The following is a 17,377-nucleotide window of genomic DNA, read 5'->3' on the forward strand; positions in this document are numbered from 1 at the left end:
TACTAACATCTAAAATAATAAAAATATTAAATATACCAATAAACATTCAATTAATCTCTAAATTTCACATTTATCAGCTATATTTTTTTAAAAAATAATAACATACTTGTTAGCATGGAATTGTAGAGAATTTGTTTCAAATATATTGTGTTAGAAAGAAAATGAGAGAAGAAAAATATGTAGAGAGAAAATGGGAGAAGAAAAAGATGTTGGGAGAAATTGAAAGAATTTTGATAGAAAATAAGAGAAAAGTGATTGCTCATTTAGATGCACAAAACTAAAAAGGCTAAATTGCATAATATTTGAAACTATTATTAAAAAATAATAATTAACCCCTACATACTTGCCTCAATTATTTACCTTTGCATCTTTCAATAATTTCTTTACTTCTGGATGCTAGTATACTTTTTTTGCTTTTTTTTTTTTTTGTGAATAAAAAGATGAATAGCATCAATTACATAAGCTAACGAGTGATTTTATTTTTCTCTAAACAAACTACAACTTCCTTAAGGGTCTCGTTGAGGATTTATAGACTAGATTTTCAACTTAAGCTAAGTTTAGTAAGACAATCTGCAGCCAAGTTTTGACTTCTAGGAATATGCTTGATTCTCCATATCCATTCCGCCCTCATGATGCGCTGAGTCCTTTTGAGTACAGTAATTTTAAAGTCTTCCATATTCAAAGCGTTCAAGATTTGGAATACTTGAACATGATCTGTTCTATAGGCTCGTACCTCTGTATCCTTAAGTTCAAAGGGGACAGGATTCCAAGTCTAGTTGATGAAATACGAATGTGTGATCTGAGCGTGATTACTAGTCTGATGAAGCCCTTGCTGGTTCACCTCGACCACAGAGGATCGTTCTCAGTTTGCCTTGTGCGGCTGGGAAGGTCACGCAGTTGTCTTTTTTTGCTTTTTTCATGCATGCTTGTTTACTTGTTTATTATTTCTTTCAACTGCTACAGGCAAACAAAATACTGCATCACTACATTTTCCTCTTTTCTTTTCTTTCCTTCATTTTTTCATGTATGAAAGCTGCCACGGTTTTGCATTTATTTTCTTTCCTACACCTTTTCACGGGCCTGTTGCTGCTGCTTCGTGGAAGAAAAAAATTAAAAGAACATGAAACAGTGAAGTCGACACCTTTGGGATCCTTAGAGGTACCAACTTCAAATTCATCTATTTCGCTAATTAATCCAACACCTCTGCTAATTAAATCACTAATATATTGGAAAAAAAAGCCAAGGTAAACAACTAAATAATAAGTTTGATTCTTTTTAGTTTGAGGGTTGATTCTTTAATTCAAGAATTTTTCATTATAGGGGTTAAGGTTAGAGAATTATTCTTTGATTCTTTAATTCCAAGTTGGAATTATTTTCAATTTATTAATACACCTCATCAATATAAAATTGCACCTAAGCGTTAAGGAAAAATCATTTTCGCTTTTTCATCTAATGGAAATGGATCAAAATATAATGTTAGATATAGTATAAGGACCGGTACGGTAGTTTTAGCATTGCCTTCTCCCCAATACCAGACGCATAAAACCTCAAACCCCAAAATCTGCAACATTCACATTTATTGGTCCGGCGGCTCTTACACTTTACATCCATGGCTTCCGCTATCATAACGTCCTCCAAGTTATACCCTTTCCCTTCTCCCTCCCTCAAACCCTCCCTTTTCCTTCGCTCTACTTTCCTTCCTTTCCCTTCTTCCATCACTTTACCTTCATTTCCTTCCAAATCATGCCCCAAATCCCTCCCCATTTCCTCTTCTTTGAACCCTAACCCTCCCTCCTCCCAGCGCTGCCCCCCTTACATTCCCAACCACATCCCCGATCCCAACTATGTCCGTGTCTTCGACACCACCCTCCGCGACGGCGAACAATCCCCCGGCGCCACCTTGACTTCCAAGGAAAAACTAGACATTGCTCGCCAATTAGCTAAGCTCGGCGTCGATATTATCGAAGCTGGGTTTCCGGCCGCCTCGAAAGACGATTTCGAAGCTGTTAAGACTATCGCTAAAGAAGTTGGAAATGCGGTGGATGGGAATGGATATGTGCCTGTTATTTGTGGACTTTCAAGGTGTAATGAGAAGGACATTAAGACAGCTTGGGAGGCGGTTAAGTATGCGAAAAGACCTAGAATCCATACTTTTATCGCAACGAGTGCAATTCATTTGGAGTATAAGTTAAGGAAGAGTAAGGAGGAGGTTTTGGATATTGCTAGGAATATGGTTCGATTTGCTAGGAGTTTAGGTTGCAATGATGTCGAGTTTAGCCCTGAAGACGCCGGCAGGTTGAGTTCTTATCTCGTTTTTCTCTTCTTTATGGCAGTTTCTTGACAGGGATTGTTCTGAGATAAGATCATATTCTATTATTACCTGTTATGAAGAATTCGAGAATAGTTTTGCTTGGTTTAGATTAGATCAGATTAAATGGTAGAATCAAAAAAGAGGAATTGAAGTTTATATATGGATAAATTATGGTTTGAGGTTTTATTCAATTGAAGCCAAACCATTTTTGCAAAAGATATGGGCTTTGGTTAGTGGTGTACTTATGCTTGCAAGTTGATTGGGTTCGGCTTGAAAAAAGAAAAGAAAAAAACCTTGAATTTGGCTTGGTTATTGTGTAATCGAGCTCAAGCATCTCGAGAGAGTCAAACTTAAGTATTAAGTAGCTCGAGAGCCTTGTCAAGCTATATTAGTGTATATATATATTGTTTAATTAATATTGAGAATTTTCAATTTGAATTCGAGCTAGAGTTCCACTAGAAATAGTTGAGCTTTTAAGTCAAGCATGTTAATCAACCTCATCCTTTTACTAACTAAATGAGCCTAATCAAGCTGAGTTTAGAGCCTCAGTTTCTAGTTGAGCTTGAGCTTTTGACAGCTTGAGTTTGCTTTGGTTAAACCCTTAGGCTTTATCAAATATTGCTGCAACAGGTGCATGCTTGTTTTTGCATGGGGTGGACTAATAATTTCAGGGGCTTTAAATGATAGCTATTTTGCAGTTGCAGTAGTGTATGAATCTGCTTTTGGAATAAAATAAGTAAATGTAAAAGGGCTTTTGTTATTTCTTCGAAATGATAGTCTTGTTTCGTTTGATTGTACCAGATCTGACCGAGAGTTTCTGTATGAGATTTTGGGTGAAGTGATCAAGGCTGGAGCGACAACTCTGAACATACCTGATACTGTTGGCATAACTATGCCGAGCGAGTTTGGGCAATTGATTGCTGATATAAAAGCCAATACCCCTGGAATTGAGAATGTTATTATTTCAACACACTGCCAAAATGATCTCGGGCTTTCTACTGCCAACACTATTGCGGTAGGCCACTGCTTTACATTGTTAATTGATGCATAGTGAGATTGAGATGTACTTTGGTTGCATTACTTCTTAGCTGTTATGGATTCAGGGAGCTTGTGCTGGTGCAAGGCAAGTGGAAGTAACAATCAATGGCATTGGAGAAAGAGCAGGAAATGCTTCAATGGAGGAGGTGAGGTTTTGCTTCTTGCAATATCAGAATGATTTATATGTTTGGATTTTGTGTTATGTAGAAGTAGATGGGAAAATTCATTGCAGTTTTTACCTTTTTATTGTATCCAATTGTTTTAACCATGTTTTTATTGTGTTCGATTTTTTTTAATGGGTCCTTGTGTCCCTGAGATGCATTCTGTGGTGTTGAAGTTGTATCCATGTTAGGTGTGTGTTAAAGACACACCCCTGCACAGAGTGTACATGCTTCACAGGATGAAAAAAGTTGTATCCTTGATATTATATATATTGATAATGTTAGATAAATCAGCAATGTCAGTTGCTCTTTCTAGCGTTCAGTTGTGTTAAGAGCTATTAATTTTTTTTGTAATTGAACTTTTGCACCTCTGTCAGCAGTTCTTGTAATATCGTATGGCCTATAGCTTGTTTTACGGTTTTGAATCATTGAGCTTTCACTTTTGCTTGTGTAGGTCGTGATGGCCTTAAAATGTCGTGGTGAGCATGTATTAGGAGGTCTTCATACAGGAATCAATACCCGACACATTGTAATGGCAAGCAAAATGGTATTCTTTCATCAACTTCAGTTACAGCTGGATTGTTTCTCACTCTTGACTGAATTAGCTCCAAGGTCTGTTATTGACTTAAAATGGTTGTTTAGGTAGAAGAATACACAGGGTTACATGTTCAGCCGCATAAAGCCATTGTTGGAGCCAATGCTTTCGCTCATGAAAGTGGTATTCACCAGGTTGGTTTTTCAGTGTTTGATTGTATATATTTGTGAACCTCCAAACAATTTCTGTCTAGTTATAGAGTTTGTTTTATTGCTAATTTCCTTGTTAGATGGTTGAAGTGTATTTATTATCATATTTGAAAAATGATTGAATTAACTAGTATGCATTGTGATTTTATCATTTTGTGGGTATAGTTAAGAGCCAACTCAACCAAACTCTCCTACTCTTTATCCCTGATTAGCTGTGTCTAGTTAATACAATCTGTTATTGTCATGCTGTTTGGTTAAGGATGCGAATTACTGAAAGGTCTAAACAACAAAGTCACTTTTTCTTTGTTTTGGTTTATATATACTTACAATAGTAATACAAATGATAAGATATATATTCTAAAATGCTTTCTGTTTTGTAGGATGGAATGCTAAAGCACAAAGGTACATATGAAATTATATCCCCTGAAGATATTGGACTTGAGCGGTCCAATGAAGCTGGCATTGTCCTTGGAAAACTCAGGTGGGTATTTCATATTTTTCAACATATTTTCCTTCATATCTTTTTCTTTTTAATATGTTTTAAATAGAGTTTGAAGGGACGTAGATGGTGAAATATGTGTAGTGTAGAAAGAGCTATAAATGGTTTTCTGCTGCTTTTCAATGATGGATGTATCGTCACAATAATCTAGTTGAAGATTTAACATAAGTTGCAGCATGTAGGGTTGAGCAAAACACTATTTGACTCGAAAAAAATGATTTCTTTTTCAGATTTCAAGTTGTTCAAATCAAGTTGTTTGGTTTTGAGTCTACCTGAGTCAGTTATTCAATTTTTTGAGTTCAAATTGAGTTGAATTTTACAACTCGAATATCTGAAAAACCTATTTAGCAAAACAACGTAGTTTTGAGTTGAAGTTATGATTTTAATTTTAGCTTTGTCTTCCCACTTTTCAATTCAGTTTTTTGTTCCCTATCAAGAAAAACCCACCCCCAATTTTGAAACCCTAACTTCTTGCTCCCAATCCTCTTCCATTCCATTCTTTGAGACTTCATCGATTGGCACTCTAGTCAATTTTAGGTTTATTTCAGCTTTCCTTCTTACTTTGTTTTTCCTTGGTTTATCTCTTTCTGGGTGTTTTCCTCCTTGCTTTGCCTTAGCTTTTATTGTGAAAAGATTTATCTTAGAATAACTGGAATGATCAAAAGCTTGAAAGTGTCCTTTTTCTTTTATGTTTACTAGATTTCTTCCTCACGTGCATTGCATGTGGATATACGCGCTTATTATTTTAAAATAAAAGAAATAATAAATAATTATAACACATTTCATGTAAATGATATTTAAAATAAATAGTATCTTATATATCAAAGAAGTTAGAATCATAGTTTAAGAAATGGCACAATACTATTACAATTACTTTTGTACAATTATTAAAAGGTAGGTGGACATATTGAAGAATCATATTTTCTACTTTTCAATCTTTATTGTTTTGATTTCTGCAAAATCGATATAAATATATTAGTTATATTATAAATTCACTTAATAATAATGTTAATTTCAGTTATAAAATAAATGTGTAGAAGTATATTAGTTATATTATAAATTCACTTAATGATACTGTTAATATTAGTTATGAAATAAATGCTTATATATACATTTCTTGCGGTAAGACCTCCTTATATACCACAAGGTTAACGGCATGTACAACATTCTAAATAAAAATTATATAAAATTAAAATTGAAAAATCTAAACATATAAAGTAAAAAGATTTACCTATAATTAACATAAATTCTCTTTTATCCATCCTACTTTTGTTTCTTTTCTTTTCATTAGAAAAGTTGGTATAGCATCAATAGCCATACCAATAATATCTAGCAAAAATACCAAATAAGAAATAAAATACAATAGATTATGCAAAGTAATTAATTCCAAGTAAAACTAAAATTATACATATTTGCTTATCTATATGCTCTATTAGATCATCAAAAGAAACAAAATTATAAAACAAAACACTTTTATAAATTGGAGAAGTTAACTTCTTTAACTGTGGTATAAGAAGTCAATGACAGTTCATATTTATTATGGATATTAATTAACTTATTATTAGGACTTTTTACTACACCATTTGTACAAGTAAAAGTTTTTCTTTTAAAATTATTTTGAATTGTCCCAGTATCACTGAACATCACTACTTGAATTTTAATTCCTTGAAATAATTTAAACCAATTGAACTTTGAATTAATACATACTACTATTAAAAATAATATAGAAAACTGGAAGTAAAATAAAAACTATAATTTTAAATTGAAATAATAAAATTAATCTAGGCATAATATTATATTAACTTATCATCAATGTCATTGTTGTTTGAATATGATTTGATATTGTCTCCTCAAAGAACTGTTGCCTTAATACTCCATTTTTTTGAGATACTTCTACTTTATTAATGCTAACCATCTTCATTAATTTTACTAACAATTCTCCGAAGATGCAAATTATTTAAATATGTGTAACTACTGGACTCTATTTATAGAGTTAAACTTAAATTTTAATTGGTATATAACTCTAATATTAATTAAGTGATAATTTATAGATAAAATCTTTTCGTCTATTTTATGCTTAGAATTCTATTCAAATTGAAACTCAATTTTAAGTTTATTTTTAATTTACTGTAATTCTAAGTTTATTTTTAATTTACTGTACTTAAAACTTATTTAATTTTATTAATCATGTTATTTATAGATTTTTAATTATTAATTTACACAAACTTTTTGTAGCTAATAAATCTAAATTATTTTATGCATAGAATTCAATTCAATTTAAACTCTAATTTAAAATTAAGATTTATAATAAATTTTTACATCAATTTTAAATTACTAATTTTTCATTTTACCAATAAATACAATTTTTCCGCCAATTGTCAATTAAAATTAATTTTTAATAAACATTTTACATCAATTTTATTATTAATTTTTAATTCACTAATAAATCCAAATTTTGTATTTCATTCTTTTTCAATTAAAAATCTTTATTTTTCATGTCTAATTAAATTGTAATTATTTTTAGATGTCAATTTAGTAAGATGGAAAAAAAAAGAAGTATTCTCGTCAATTCAAAAGTTATTCCAAACTTGTGCGTTTATATAAATTATAGATGAAACCGATTGTTGGGCCATTTTATCATCATCTTCCTATCTACCAAGCACTTTGGGGTTAAATTGACTAATGTTAGTTGGACATAAGGTATTTAGAAGAGATAAGACGAGTGGGAGAATAGGCTAGCGACTAAGAGGCCTCTACCGTAAGTTCCATCTAGTGTTATTAAGCATTAAGAAAAATGATTGTTTGTCTGTTTGATGTTCTTATGAATTATGAAATTCCGTGTAAGTGCTAAATACTTAATGTAACCATCTCCTTCATATTCTCTTATTCCCTTATTGTTTGAATATTAAGATAAAATTGCACGTTTTTAAGGGTTTGATTTAAGTTATAAGATAGATTAATGGTCCTTCAAATCCTAGTGTTACAATCCTTCAGGGAAGATGTTGATGCATTTCTATGTTAACCAGTCCCCATGAACTTTAATCTCAACTTCTAAAAAATCTATAGCTTACATTTTTTTAAACTCATCTCTTGTTTGAGTAATAATGGCTGCTTTACATTCTCCTTTTCATCGTCAATTTTTTTTTTCATGTGGCACATGGCAGCATAATTTAGTGCCATGAATTTCCACCAAACATAACCAATGGAAGTTCAAAGATGAAAATTTAGTAACAAATGGAAAAACTTGTTTGTTAGTTAGTTGATCTTATCAGCTTTTTCATGGATAAAGATTTGATTTTTTTTTAATTAGATGAAAATTAAGAATGATTGAGTTATCTTTTGTAAGTAAAGATTTGCTTAAATGGTTTGTATAGGAATCCGTTTAGAATTATTCAACTACTATCCTTTACTTAAAAAAATATTATAAACTCAAAAAAATATATTTGATTCGATTCGAAAAATTTTCAAATTGAGTAGGGTTGATAAAATAGGATCCGTCAACTTAACTAATTATCTATTTTCAGTTGATTTCACTCGACTCGATCGCTCATCCCTAGCATCACATTTGTTACCATTGCAAAGAATCTTTTATTTAACTTTGTGAATATATCTTATATCCAATGTTGATTAGCATTTGAAATATAACTTTTTATTTGAGGATAGTGGAATCATTGCAATGGTGTGGGAGTGATATGTTTATAGGTTTTGCCTTAGCCTTTTCTCGTTGTTATGAAAGAAAGTGCTTGTCAGATGATGTGCAAGGTAGGCAAAGGGTAAAGAGAAGGTGTTAATATCGCCTGAGTTGCTAAGCACCGAAAAAATTCTTGGAGAAGTAATTTAGGGTACACATATTAAATATTAATATATTGTTAAATATACTGAACCTAGTATTCTAGAATAGTTAGATAAGTTATCTAAAATATTTGTGTTCATTCCATTTCTTGCATTTTCTGGAAAGTTTATTTGTGTGTAAATATAGATTTTTAACTTTCACCAATTCCATGGTGCTATGTTACTTGGAGTTGGATATGAATGTTGGAGTTGGACCTATGGGGTATGGCTCAGTTAGTCCTAATTGTTTCAGTATATTGAGGGTTGTATGTCTTGTGTTCATTTTGAGATTTTCAACATGTTAGGATAGAGGAAGAGTCGAAACAAGAAATTTAACCCATATGCTCACATTTTATATTAACTGAAAGAATGTTGCACTCTAGCTTTTAAGGGTTGAGGTGAATTGAAAGGGGAAGCTTAGATGTTCCAAATAGGGAATTCTTTTCTACCTCTCCCTGACCATGAAAAAATGAAAAAAAAAAGTTAGCAACTTCTTTATTGAGGTTGATTCTATCCTACTCTTTCTACTGAAATCTTTGCAGTTCTGCTTTGATATTTATCACATTAATGTTGTTGGTATCTCCCTATTCATTTTCTTAATCTACAAATTTTGTTGTTACGAAACTATGACTTCTTTGTTATTCTTTTTCTTTTCCAATTCTCTGGTAAAGTGGACGTCATGCTTTGAGCGACCGATTGAAAGAGGTATGCTATAACAATGTAAAATTTTGATGAAATTACCTTTCTTTCCTTTAACTAAATACTTTGTTCTTCCTGTTTTCCTCAGCTTGGTTATGAGCTTGACGATGTTCAGCTTGGGAACATATTCTGGCGCTTCAAAGAAGTAGCTGAACAAAAGAAGGTACAATTTTCCTAACTAATCTTCCGGACTTCTTTCCCTTCATATCATTGTATAGTCAACTATTTGTAATGAGTTGCATTTGGAAGATATGTGTTGATAATAGGAATCCTTTTCTCTTGTATATTCCAATCGAAAAATTTACATGGTTATTTATACTAAAAGAATAGGCCAAATAATTAAGGAAACATGATCAATACATTAAATTAATAATCCTAATTTTAAGTTAATCTAATCCCAAAAAATTAGTAATGAGACTAGCTGTCAACACTCCCCCTCAAGTTGATGCATAGATGTCACACATGCCCAATTTGCAAACCAAATCATGATAGCTTCTGTTGTTAAGCCCTTTAGTGAACACATCAGCTAATTGCTTGTTAGAGGCTACATGACTTAAGCCTAAGATGGCGACAGTCAACTTTGATGAAGTGCCGATCAATTTTTTCGTGCTTTAATCGATCATGTTGTACTTGGTTTTGGGCTATACTGATGGTGGCTTTGTTGTCGCAATATAAGGATAATTTTCAGTAGCTCGTAAACACCTTGTGCCATGTCTCTGTATTCTGCCTTAGCATTTGACCGAGCAACCACACTGTGCTTCTTGCTTCTCCAAGTGACTAAGTTTTCAGATGTAGACCTCCTATCCTCCAGAGATCCAGCCCACTCTGCATCTGTAAAAACTTCTATCTGGAGATGATCATCTTTAGAAAATAAATCTTTCCCTGAGGCAGACTTTAGGTAGCGTAGAATGCGAAAGACAGCTTGCATATGATCATGCATAAACTAACTTACCAAACTGACTGCATATGCTATGTTAGGTCTAGTGTGTGTGAGAGAAATTAATTTACCAACCAGTCTTTGATATCTTTCTTTATCCACTGTCTCTCCTATTCCAGCATGCAACTTATGATTGCTTCCTATAGGTGATTCTGCGAGTTTGCATCCCATCATACTTATCTCAGTCAAGAGGTCTAGGATGTATTTTCTTTGAGATATGAAGATTCCTTTTTTTTTTATCTGATAACTTCAATTCCCAGCAAAAATTGTAACTTTCCTAAATCTTTTATTTCAAAATTTTCAGCCAAACATTGTTTCAGTTGAGCCATTTCTTCCTCATCGTGTCCTGTCATCATTATGTCATCAACATATACAATAAGAAAAGTGATCTTACCCTTGTGATGTTTCATAAAAATGGTATGATCTGCATCGCTTTGCAGAATCTGTCAAACTATGCTTTGGGATATTGTTTCAATCCATACAAGGCTTTCTTTAATCTGCATACTTTCCCTTGTGTTTTTGGATTATCAAATCTAGGAGGAATCTTCATATATACTCTCTTCTAAGTCTCCATGTAGGAATGTATTCTTCACATCACATTGTTGTAAGTTCCAGTCAAGGTTGGCTGCACAAGATAACAAAATTCTGATGGTGTTCATTTTGGCAACATGGGAAAACATCTCTTGATAGTCTACTCCGTAAGTTTGAGTGAAACCTTTAGCAACCAATCGAATCATTAGACTTGTGTTCAACAGTAAACACCCATTTGCATTCCACCAAATTGTTGTCTAATAGAGGAGTAACTAGCTCCTAAGTCTCATTCTTTGCTAGTGTCTTCATTTCTTCAACCATGGCTTCTTTTCACTTGGATTCTTCAAATGCTTTACGCCAATCCTGTGGAATAGACACAAAGGACAAAGACAAGACAAAGGCTTAATAGGGAGGGGACAATGAGTCACAAGAGATAAAATTAGACATAGGGTGTCTAGTACAAGATCTAACACCTTTCCTTTGGGCAATAAGTTTATCTACATCATTAGGGGGTAACTCACCAGAAGAGGAAGATTCTTGGCACATAGTAGGTTGCATGATGGCTTCTTCTGTTCTAAGCCTTCTTGAATACTTATTTAAATTTAGTTTGTCCAAACGTCCAACAATATCCTTTTGAACAGTAGTCTCCCTCTGATCAGTAGCTTCCCCTTGAACAATAGTTTTTTTTGGAATAGTAGCTTCCTCTTAAACAATGGTGTTATTTTTCAAAACTTACTGAGCCAGATATCACTTCTTTTCTCTCATTGTTCTCCCCCTGAAGAGGTGATTGAGTTGTACCATAATGTGGCTCAATTTCTCTGATTGTAACATCCATACTAACGAAACTTCTTCGTGAAGGAGGATGATAACACCTGTAACCTTTCTGTGCCGGAGAATACCCAATGAACACGCATTTAAGGGCTCATGGATCTAATTTTCTTTTTTTCCGACCATGGACATAACAGACACATCCAAACATGCTAGAAAGAACAGTATAAATATTTTTACCTTGTATAGTTTTTAAGGGACTTTTTGAAATAAAGGGTTTTTAGTGGCATTCTATTAACAAGGTAGGCGGCTACAAGAATTGCTTCCCCTCAAAATGATTTTGGAAGGTTTATGGAAAACATAAGAGATCAGACGACTTTTAGCAAATGCCTGTTTTTCCTTTCAGCAATCCCATTTTGTGAACTAGTATGGGACAATTTGTTGGATGAATTATCCATAAGACTCCAAATAGGCATCAAAATGGTTCTCTATACCATTGTCAGATCTAAAAAGCTGTATCTTAATATCAAATTAAGTATACAACATTTAATGAAAAGATTGGAAGCATGTAAACACATCATTTTTCAATTTTAGCAAATACACCCAAGTCATCATAATGCAACAATAAATAAAAGTATCAAACCATCTATTATTAGATAATTAAGCATGTTTAGTTGGTCCCCAAATATCAAATTGTATAGTCATAAAAGAAGTATTACTTCTCAAAGGATAAGAATTTTTAGTGTGTATAGCAAACTCAAAAGCTTCACAAAACAATGAATCAAATCGAGTCTTTGAGAATAATTTGGGATATAACTTTTCCATAACAAAAAAATGATGGGTGTCCTAACCGCTTATGCCATTGCATTATTGCTTGGTTGATAACCTCTAAAAAAGGCTTGAACAAATTCACTACTGCACTCCAACATATATGAGCCATCATGCAATCTACCATTGCCAATCATCTTCCCTGTTTGAAGGTCTTGGAATACATAATGATTAGGGAAAAACTCAATTTTGCAGTTTAAGGTATTTGTGATGGCACTAACAGATAAAAGGTTAACCGGAAAACGAGGAACATGTAGTACAAAGGATAGTTTAATATTGGGTGTATAGTTGACAGAACCTAATCTAGTTACAGGAGTAAAGGACCTATCGGCTATCTTGACACCTTTTTTTGTTTGACTTGGGAAGTAGTTTAAAAAACTTGAGAGGAACCTATCATGTGTCTATTCGCACCAGAATCAATAATCCCTGAGTCAGTATTAATACTAGTATTAAAGGCATTACCTGCCTTTACAAAATTGGATGTTGGATTCAAGGGGTTATCATAAATATATATATATATATTTTTAATTCTGCCAATATTTTTTTCTCTCCAAAAAAAAAAAAATGCACCACAAGAGCCAATAATAGCAAGGAAGACCGGAGATCACCAACAAAGCCAACGGTGATGGTCGGAGAATTAAACTCGACGAATGTGAGTTGCATGCGTTGGCGTGTGACCAAGTACACCGAAGCTGTGGGTGGCGCATGAGAGCTACGCACAGGGAGTTTGGTCAGCGGATTTTGAGGTTTTGCTGAAGATGAGACTGTGACTGTTGAAGGGGGTGGTGAGAAAAAAAAAATAGGCCGAAAAATGGAGCGTACCAAATTGGATTTTTTAGGGTTCGAGAATTTTGAAAATATAAGCTCCTTAAATCTGGATTCTCAAGCTCTTGATACCATATTGATAATAGGAATCCTTTTCTCTTGTATATTCCAACAGAAAAATTTACATGACTATTTATATCAAAAGAATAGGCCTTACTAAGGAAACATAATTAATAAATTAAATCAATAATCTTAATTTTAAGCTAATCTAATCTCTAAAAATCAGTAATGAGATTAGCTGTGATAAGCTGTCAACAATTAGCTATCTTCAAGTGTGGAAATTTCTTGTTTTTCAGCGATGTTTTTTCAGAAAATGAAGTTGAAAAAAAGGAATGATTGTTCCTAGAGTACAATTTTGTGTTATTTTCCCTTGGAAAGCTGGATTGTTATCATGGGAACATTTTTCTACAGTTTTTTATTTTAAAAGCAGCCTGGCTTTCTAGTTTCAGCAACTAACAAGATTTTCATTGATCTGTATGAAAAATAAGAACAGATAAAAATACAGAGACAGGAAACAGATAATGATGTTATTTTGTAAATGTAGTTTTATTTTTTTGTTGTTTACCATGTTAGTGTAGTCATGAGCTACAGATATCCAGTTGGATTCTCAATGTATTTTTAACACAAAAACTCCTATCTTTTTAAATCAACCATGGACTTTTGGCATGGTTAACCTTGTAATTTAATGCTTAAAGGATGATACTGGTCTGAGAAATTGTTTGTGTGCCTAGAAAATGAGGAAATAGACCTGAAGGGTGGATGATTGCTGGCAGTTGATTTGTTCTATGTTCTATGTTCACATTCTTCATTTTTCTGAAGTACCTGTATCTAACACTCACCTCTGACACATGAATATGAGGATAGGACCTCTAAAGATCCTCCAAATATGTGGAAGAACTTCAAAAAAATAAATCTAACTACACTTGTCAGATACATACCCATAGCCAAAATTCCAAGTAACATAGGATATATTGCATGATTTTCGGCGTAGCTTGAGTTTAAAGGTTCTGGCTATCAATGATCAATTACCAAATAGTTAATAAGGATTTTTACTGGGATTTTGTTCCAAGTATTTGAAAATATTTTTGCAAGATCTTTGGTGATTGTGACATGACAGTCTGAAGTAATGGTTTTTATTGGTTATGAATGCCTGGCTCCCTTGGTGTTTATAAGTTCTTTTACTTTCTGGTTGAGTTTTTGTTGTTTTCTATCATATCTTGATTTTTTAAAAGGAAAAGTAACTGTTGTCTGGAAACTCAAGTACTAATGCATTATTTATGTTTTGTTTTTGAGGATAATGTGATCTATACTTATTTTATTTACTGGTTTTTCCAGAGAGTCACTGATGCTGATCTAGTAGCATTGGTTTCAGATGAAGTTTTTCAACCAGACGTGGTTTGGAAGCTTCTCGATCTACAGGTAACTAGAACTTTTCAAACAATAGTTACATGAATGTGGTATTGGCTGCACTTCCTAGACATTTTATGATACAAGGAGGGGGCATGTTTCATTGGCTTATTATTTTGGGTTGCAATACTGTATAAAGCATTATTGTTTGTATTGTTTTGATATATAAAGTAAATAAAATAATAAATAATTAAATGTATACAATAGACTTCTTGGCGTTCTTTCACATTAAAGGGGTGTCCCCTTTATACCTCCTCCATGCTTTGAGAGGTCATCAAGTTACCCTGAATTGAAGATATTGTGCATGGGAATGGCAAGGAATAGAGCTTCCCCTCTATTTCCTGGGATTTCCATCGTTCCATCTACCTTAATGGTGCTACTACCTGTATAAAAGTTTGCCTCTAGATACTAGAGAACAACATTAGATTGTACTTTACCTCTAGATACTAGAGAACAACATTAGATTGTACTTTGAAGTGGTATTGGTGTCACTGGACTTGTATAAAATTCCCTAACTAATCATGGTGCCACTGGACTTAGTGACACCAACTCAATTGGGATTTCCTTGAAAACCATCTGTTATAAGTTAATAAATATGTTTTAGGAGTATTTATGTCTTAACCACTCATTTTTATTTAAAAAAGAAGAAATCACTCTTTTAAAAAAAATCTCTTTAGAAAACTATTTTTTAAAAAATACCGTCCCTTTTAAGATTACTATTATTTAAGATTACTATTATTTAAATTATATACACTTTTACTTCTTTTAATAATCCAACCGTTGAATCTATCAATATAATGATATTTGCCATGCATGTAAATTTTGGAATCTATTTGATATTTCTATTATATTGAACTATAATGCTTTCTTTATTAATATATATTTAACTGTTGATTTTTTACTCCAAAACAAATAGTTAGATATCTTTAATTTATTCAAAACTTGACATGCATTATCTACATGAATGGAATACAAAGGCTTGATGAAAGTGTCTATACACATTTGTCAAAATAAAAAACCATGCTAATTTTTCTTTTGGAAGTTAATTCATGACCTCTCCCAACTTTGAAGTTTGCAAGAGTGAATATTTCTCCTTTCCCCTATTAGATACTCCCCCACTGTTTATTCTCTCAACTTTGAAGTTTGCAAGAGTGAGTTTCTGTCCATATTTATTTATTTATTACCTTTCATCTCCTTTACCCCATTAGATACTTTCTCTCTCTCCTTTTACTATTTCTTCTTCATGCTTGTCTTTTTGTTTGACACATCAATTCGGTTCATGGTTTTGACTATCCTAGTTGCCTATCAAAGAGATCCAGTACACTATGTGACCAACGTGGGTATGATCATATTTCTTAAGTTTTTCCATATATTTGGACGAGCTTTGAAGGTTTTATTCCCATATCCATGTTCAAACATGAATGTTGGATGAGTACCTAAAGAAAACTCAAGAGTCCAGCAACATAGCGATCCAGATCTATGATGTGGATTGTAGTACTACGGGTAGCAGCAATCCTCGTAACTGTGTTTTAAACTATGTTGTTTGTTGACCAACATAACATGCAGGTTACTTGCGGAACTCTTGGTCTTTCTACTGCAACAGTTAAACTCATCGATGCTGATGGGAGAGAGCATGTTGCCTGCTCAGTTGGAACTGGACCTGTAGATTCAGCTTATAAAGCTGTTGATCTCATTATCAAGGTTTGATGCCAGAAATAAGTACTTTTCTTTGTTTTTTATGGATGCTACCAAGAATGTCTATGAATTCCGGATTTTCTTATAATTAAGGCTACTTTTTAAATATCAATGCTTCATCAATTTCCATCAATTACAGGAATCGGTTTCACTTCTTGAGTACTCAATGAATGCCGTTACGGAAGGAATTGATGCGATAGCCACAACCCGCGTTCTAATTCGTGTAGAGAAAAGTCACTTATCTACTCATGCGTTGACTGGTGAACTCGTTCATCGAACATTTAGGTGCTGAATCTTCTTGCTTTTGTTTCCATGTCCGTTTTAAACATTTCCAGCTCGATAAATTCAGTGAATTAAAATATTTCTCCTATGGTGACAGTGGAACTGGGGCAGGAATGGATATCGTTGTTTCCAGTGTCAAAGCTTATGTCAGTGCATTAAATAAGATGTTGGGATTCAAAGAACAATATCCAGCAAAGGCTTCATCCATAGAAAGGACTCCAGCTTCTTCTTAAGCTACTTACTCGGTTTCATGTACGTGTATTGAATATGATTATGTATCCAACAAGGGTATGTTCATTTCTGTTTAGATTTTTCCACGTCTATACTCATGTCTGGATTTGCGTCGGACACTCTACTTTAGAGAGAAGAAAAGACGAACAGTTGGAGCAGCAATCTCCATGCATACATACATGAGTTCAGTTTTGTAACTGCAAATTCATTTTAATCTTGCAGTAGTGATAATGATTTGAAAGGTTTTTGAATATAAGTTAGTTTGAGAGACTGTTTAAGTTTTAGAAAGAAAAAAACCAATACGGTTGGATTTTGTTCTTTCTTGTGAGTTCTGTAGAATGTATTAAGAAATCAATAAGATCGTTTCTTCTTCAAAATAATTTTTGTATTTATTTTGACTCAGGTGAGTGTCGAATAAAGATCAGTTTGACAGTGGGTGTTTCAATTTAATTTTTTTTTCATCTTTTTTATGCTAAAAAATGTATCAGATACACTATAGAAAGTGGTTACTTTTTTTTTTCCTTTATACACAATCCATAAATTAAAAAACTATAGAAAATCTATGGCCAAATATTTCTTTCTCTTTAATT

At 33.0% G+C, this 17,377-nt stretch overlaps 1 protein-coding gene and 1 non-coding gene across 2 annotated transcripts; both read left to right on the forward strand.

The window, feature by feature from the left end:
- Positions 1-689: 689 nt before the first annotated feature.
- On the forward strand, positions 690-907 carry LOC128290914 (small nucleolar RNA U3). Its single transcript, XR_008280693.1, has one exon. It is a non-coding gene; the product is annotated as a small nucleolar RNA U3 (small nucleolar RNA).
- Positions 908-1,478: 571 nt separating this feature from the next.
- LOC108450524 (2-isopropylmalate synthase 2, chloroplastic-like) lies at positions 1,479-17,167 on the forward strand. Its single transcript, XM_017748193.2, has 12 exons — positions 1,479-2,295; positions 3,113-3,326; positions 3,415-3,495; positions 3,965-4,057; positions 4,153-4,239; positions 4,635-4,735; positions 9,256-9,289; positions 9,372-9,446; positions 14,508-14,591; positions 16,146-16,280; positions 16,414-16,559; positions 16,654-17,167. The coding sequence occupies exons 1-12, from the start codon at positions 1,610-1,612 to the stop codon at positions 16,787-16,789; spliced, it is 1,872 nt and encodes a 623-aa protein (XP_017603682.1). The 5' UTR covers positions 1,479-1,609; the 3' UTR covers positions 16,790-17,167.
- The last annotated feature ends 210 nt before the right edge of the window (positions 17,168-17,377 follow it).

The sequence above is a fragment of the Gossypium arboreum genome, chromosome 3 (genome assembly GCF_025698485.1).
Source record: "Gossypium arboreum isolate Shixiya-1 chromosome 3, ASM2569848v2, whole genome shotgun sequence".
In the NCBI taxonomy this organism is placed as follows: Eukaryota; Viridiplantae; Streptophyta; class Magnoliopsida; order Malvales; family Malvaceae; genus Gossypium; species Gossypium arboreum.

Coding starts and splice junctions, on each gene's coding strand:
- LOC108450524 (XM_017748193.2), top strand. CDS start 1,610: ATGGCTTCCGCTATCATAACGTCCTCCAAGTTATACCCTTTCCCTTCT. Junction 9,447..14,507: donor AAGTAGCTGAACAAAAGAAG/GTACAATTTTCC, acceptor TGGTTTTTCCAG/AGAGTCACTGATGCTGATCT. Junction 16,560..16,653: donor CTCGTTCATCGAACATTTAG/GTGCTGAATCTT, acceptor CTATGGTGACAG/TGGAACTGGGGCAGGAATGG.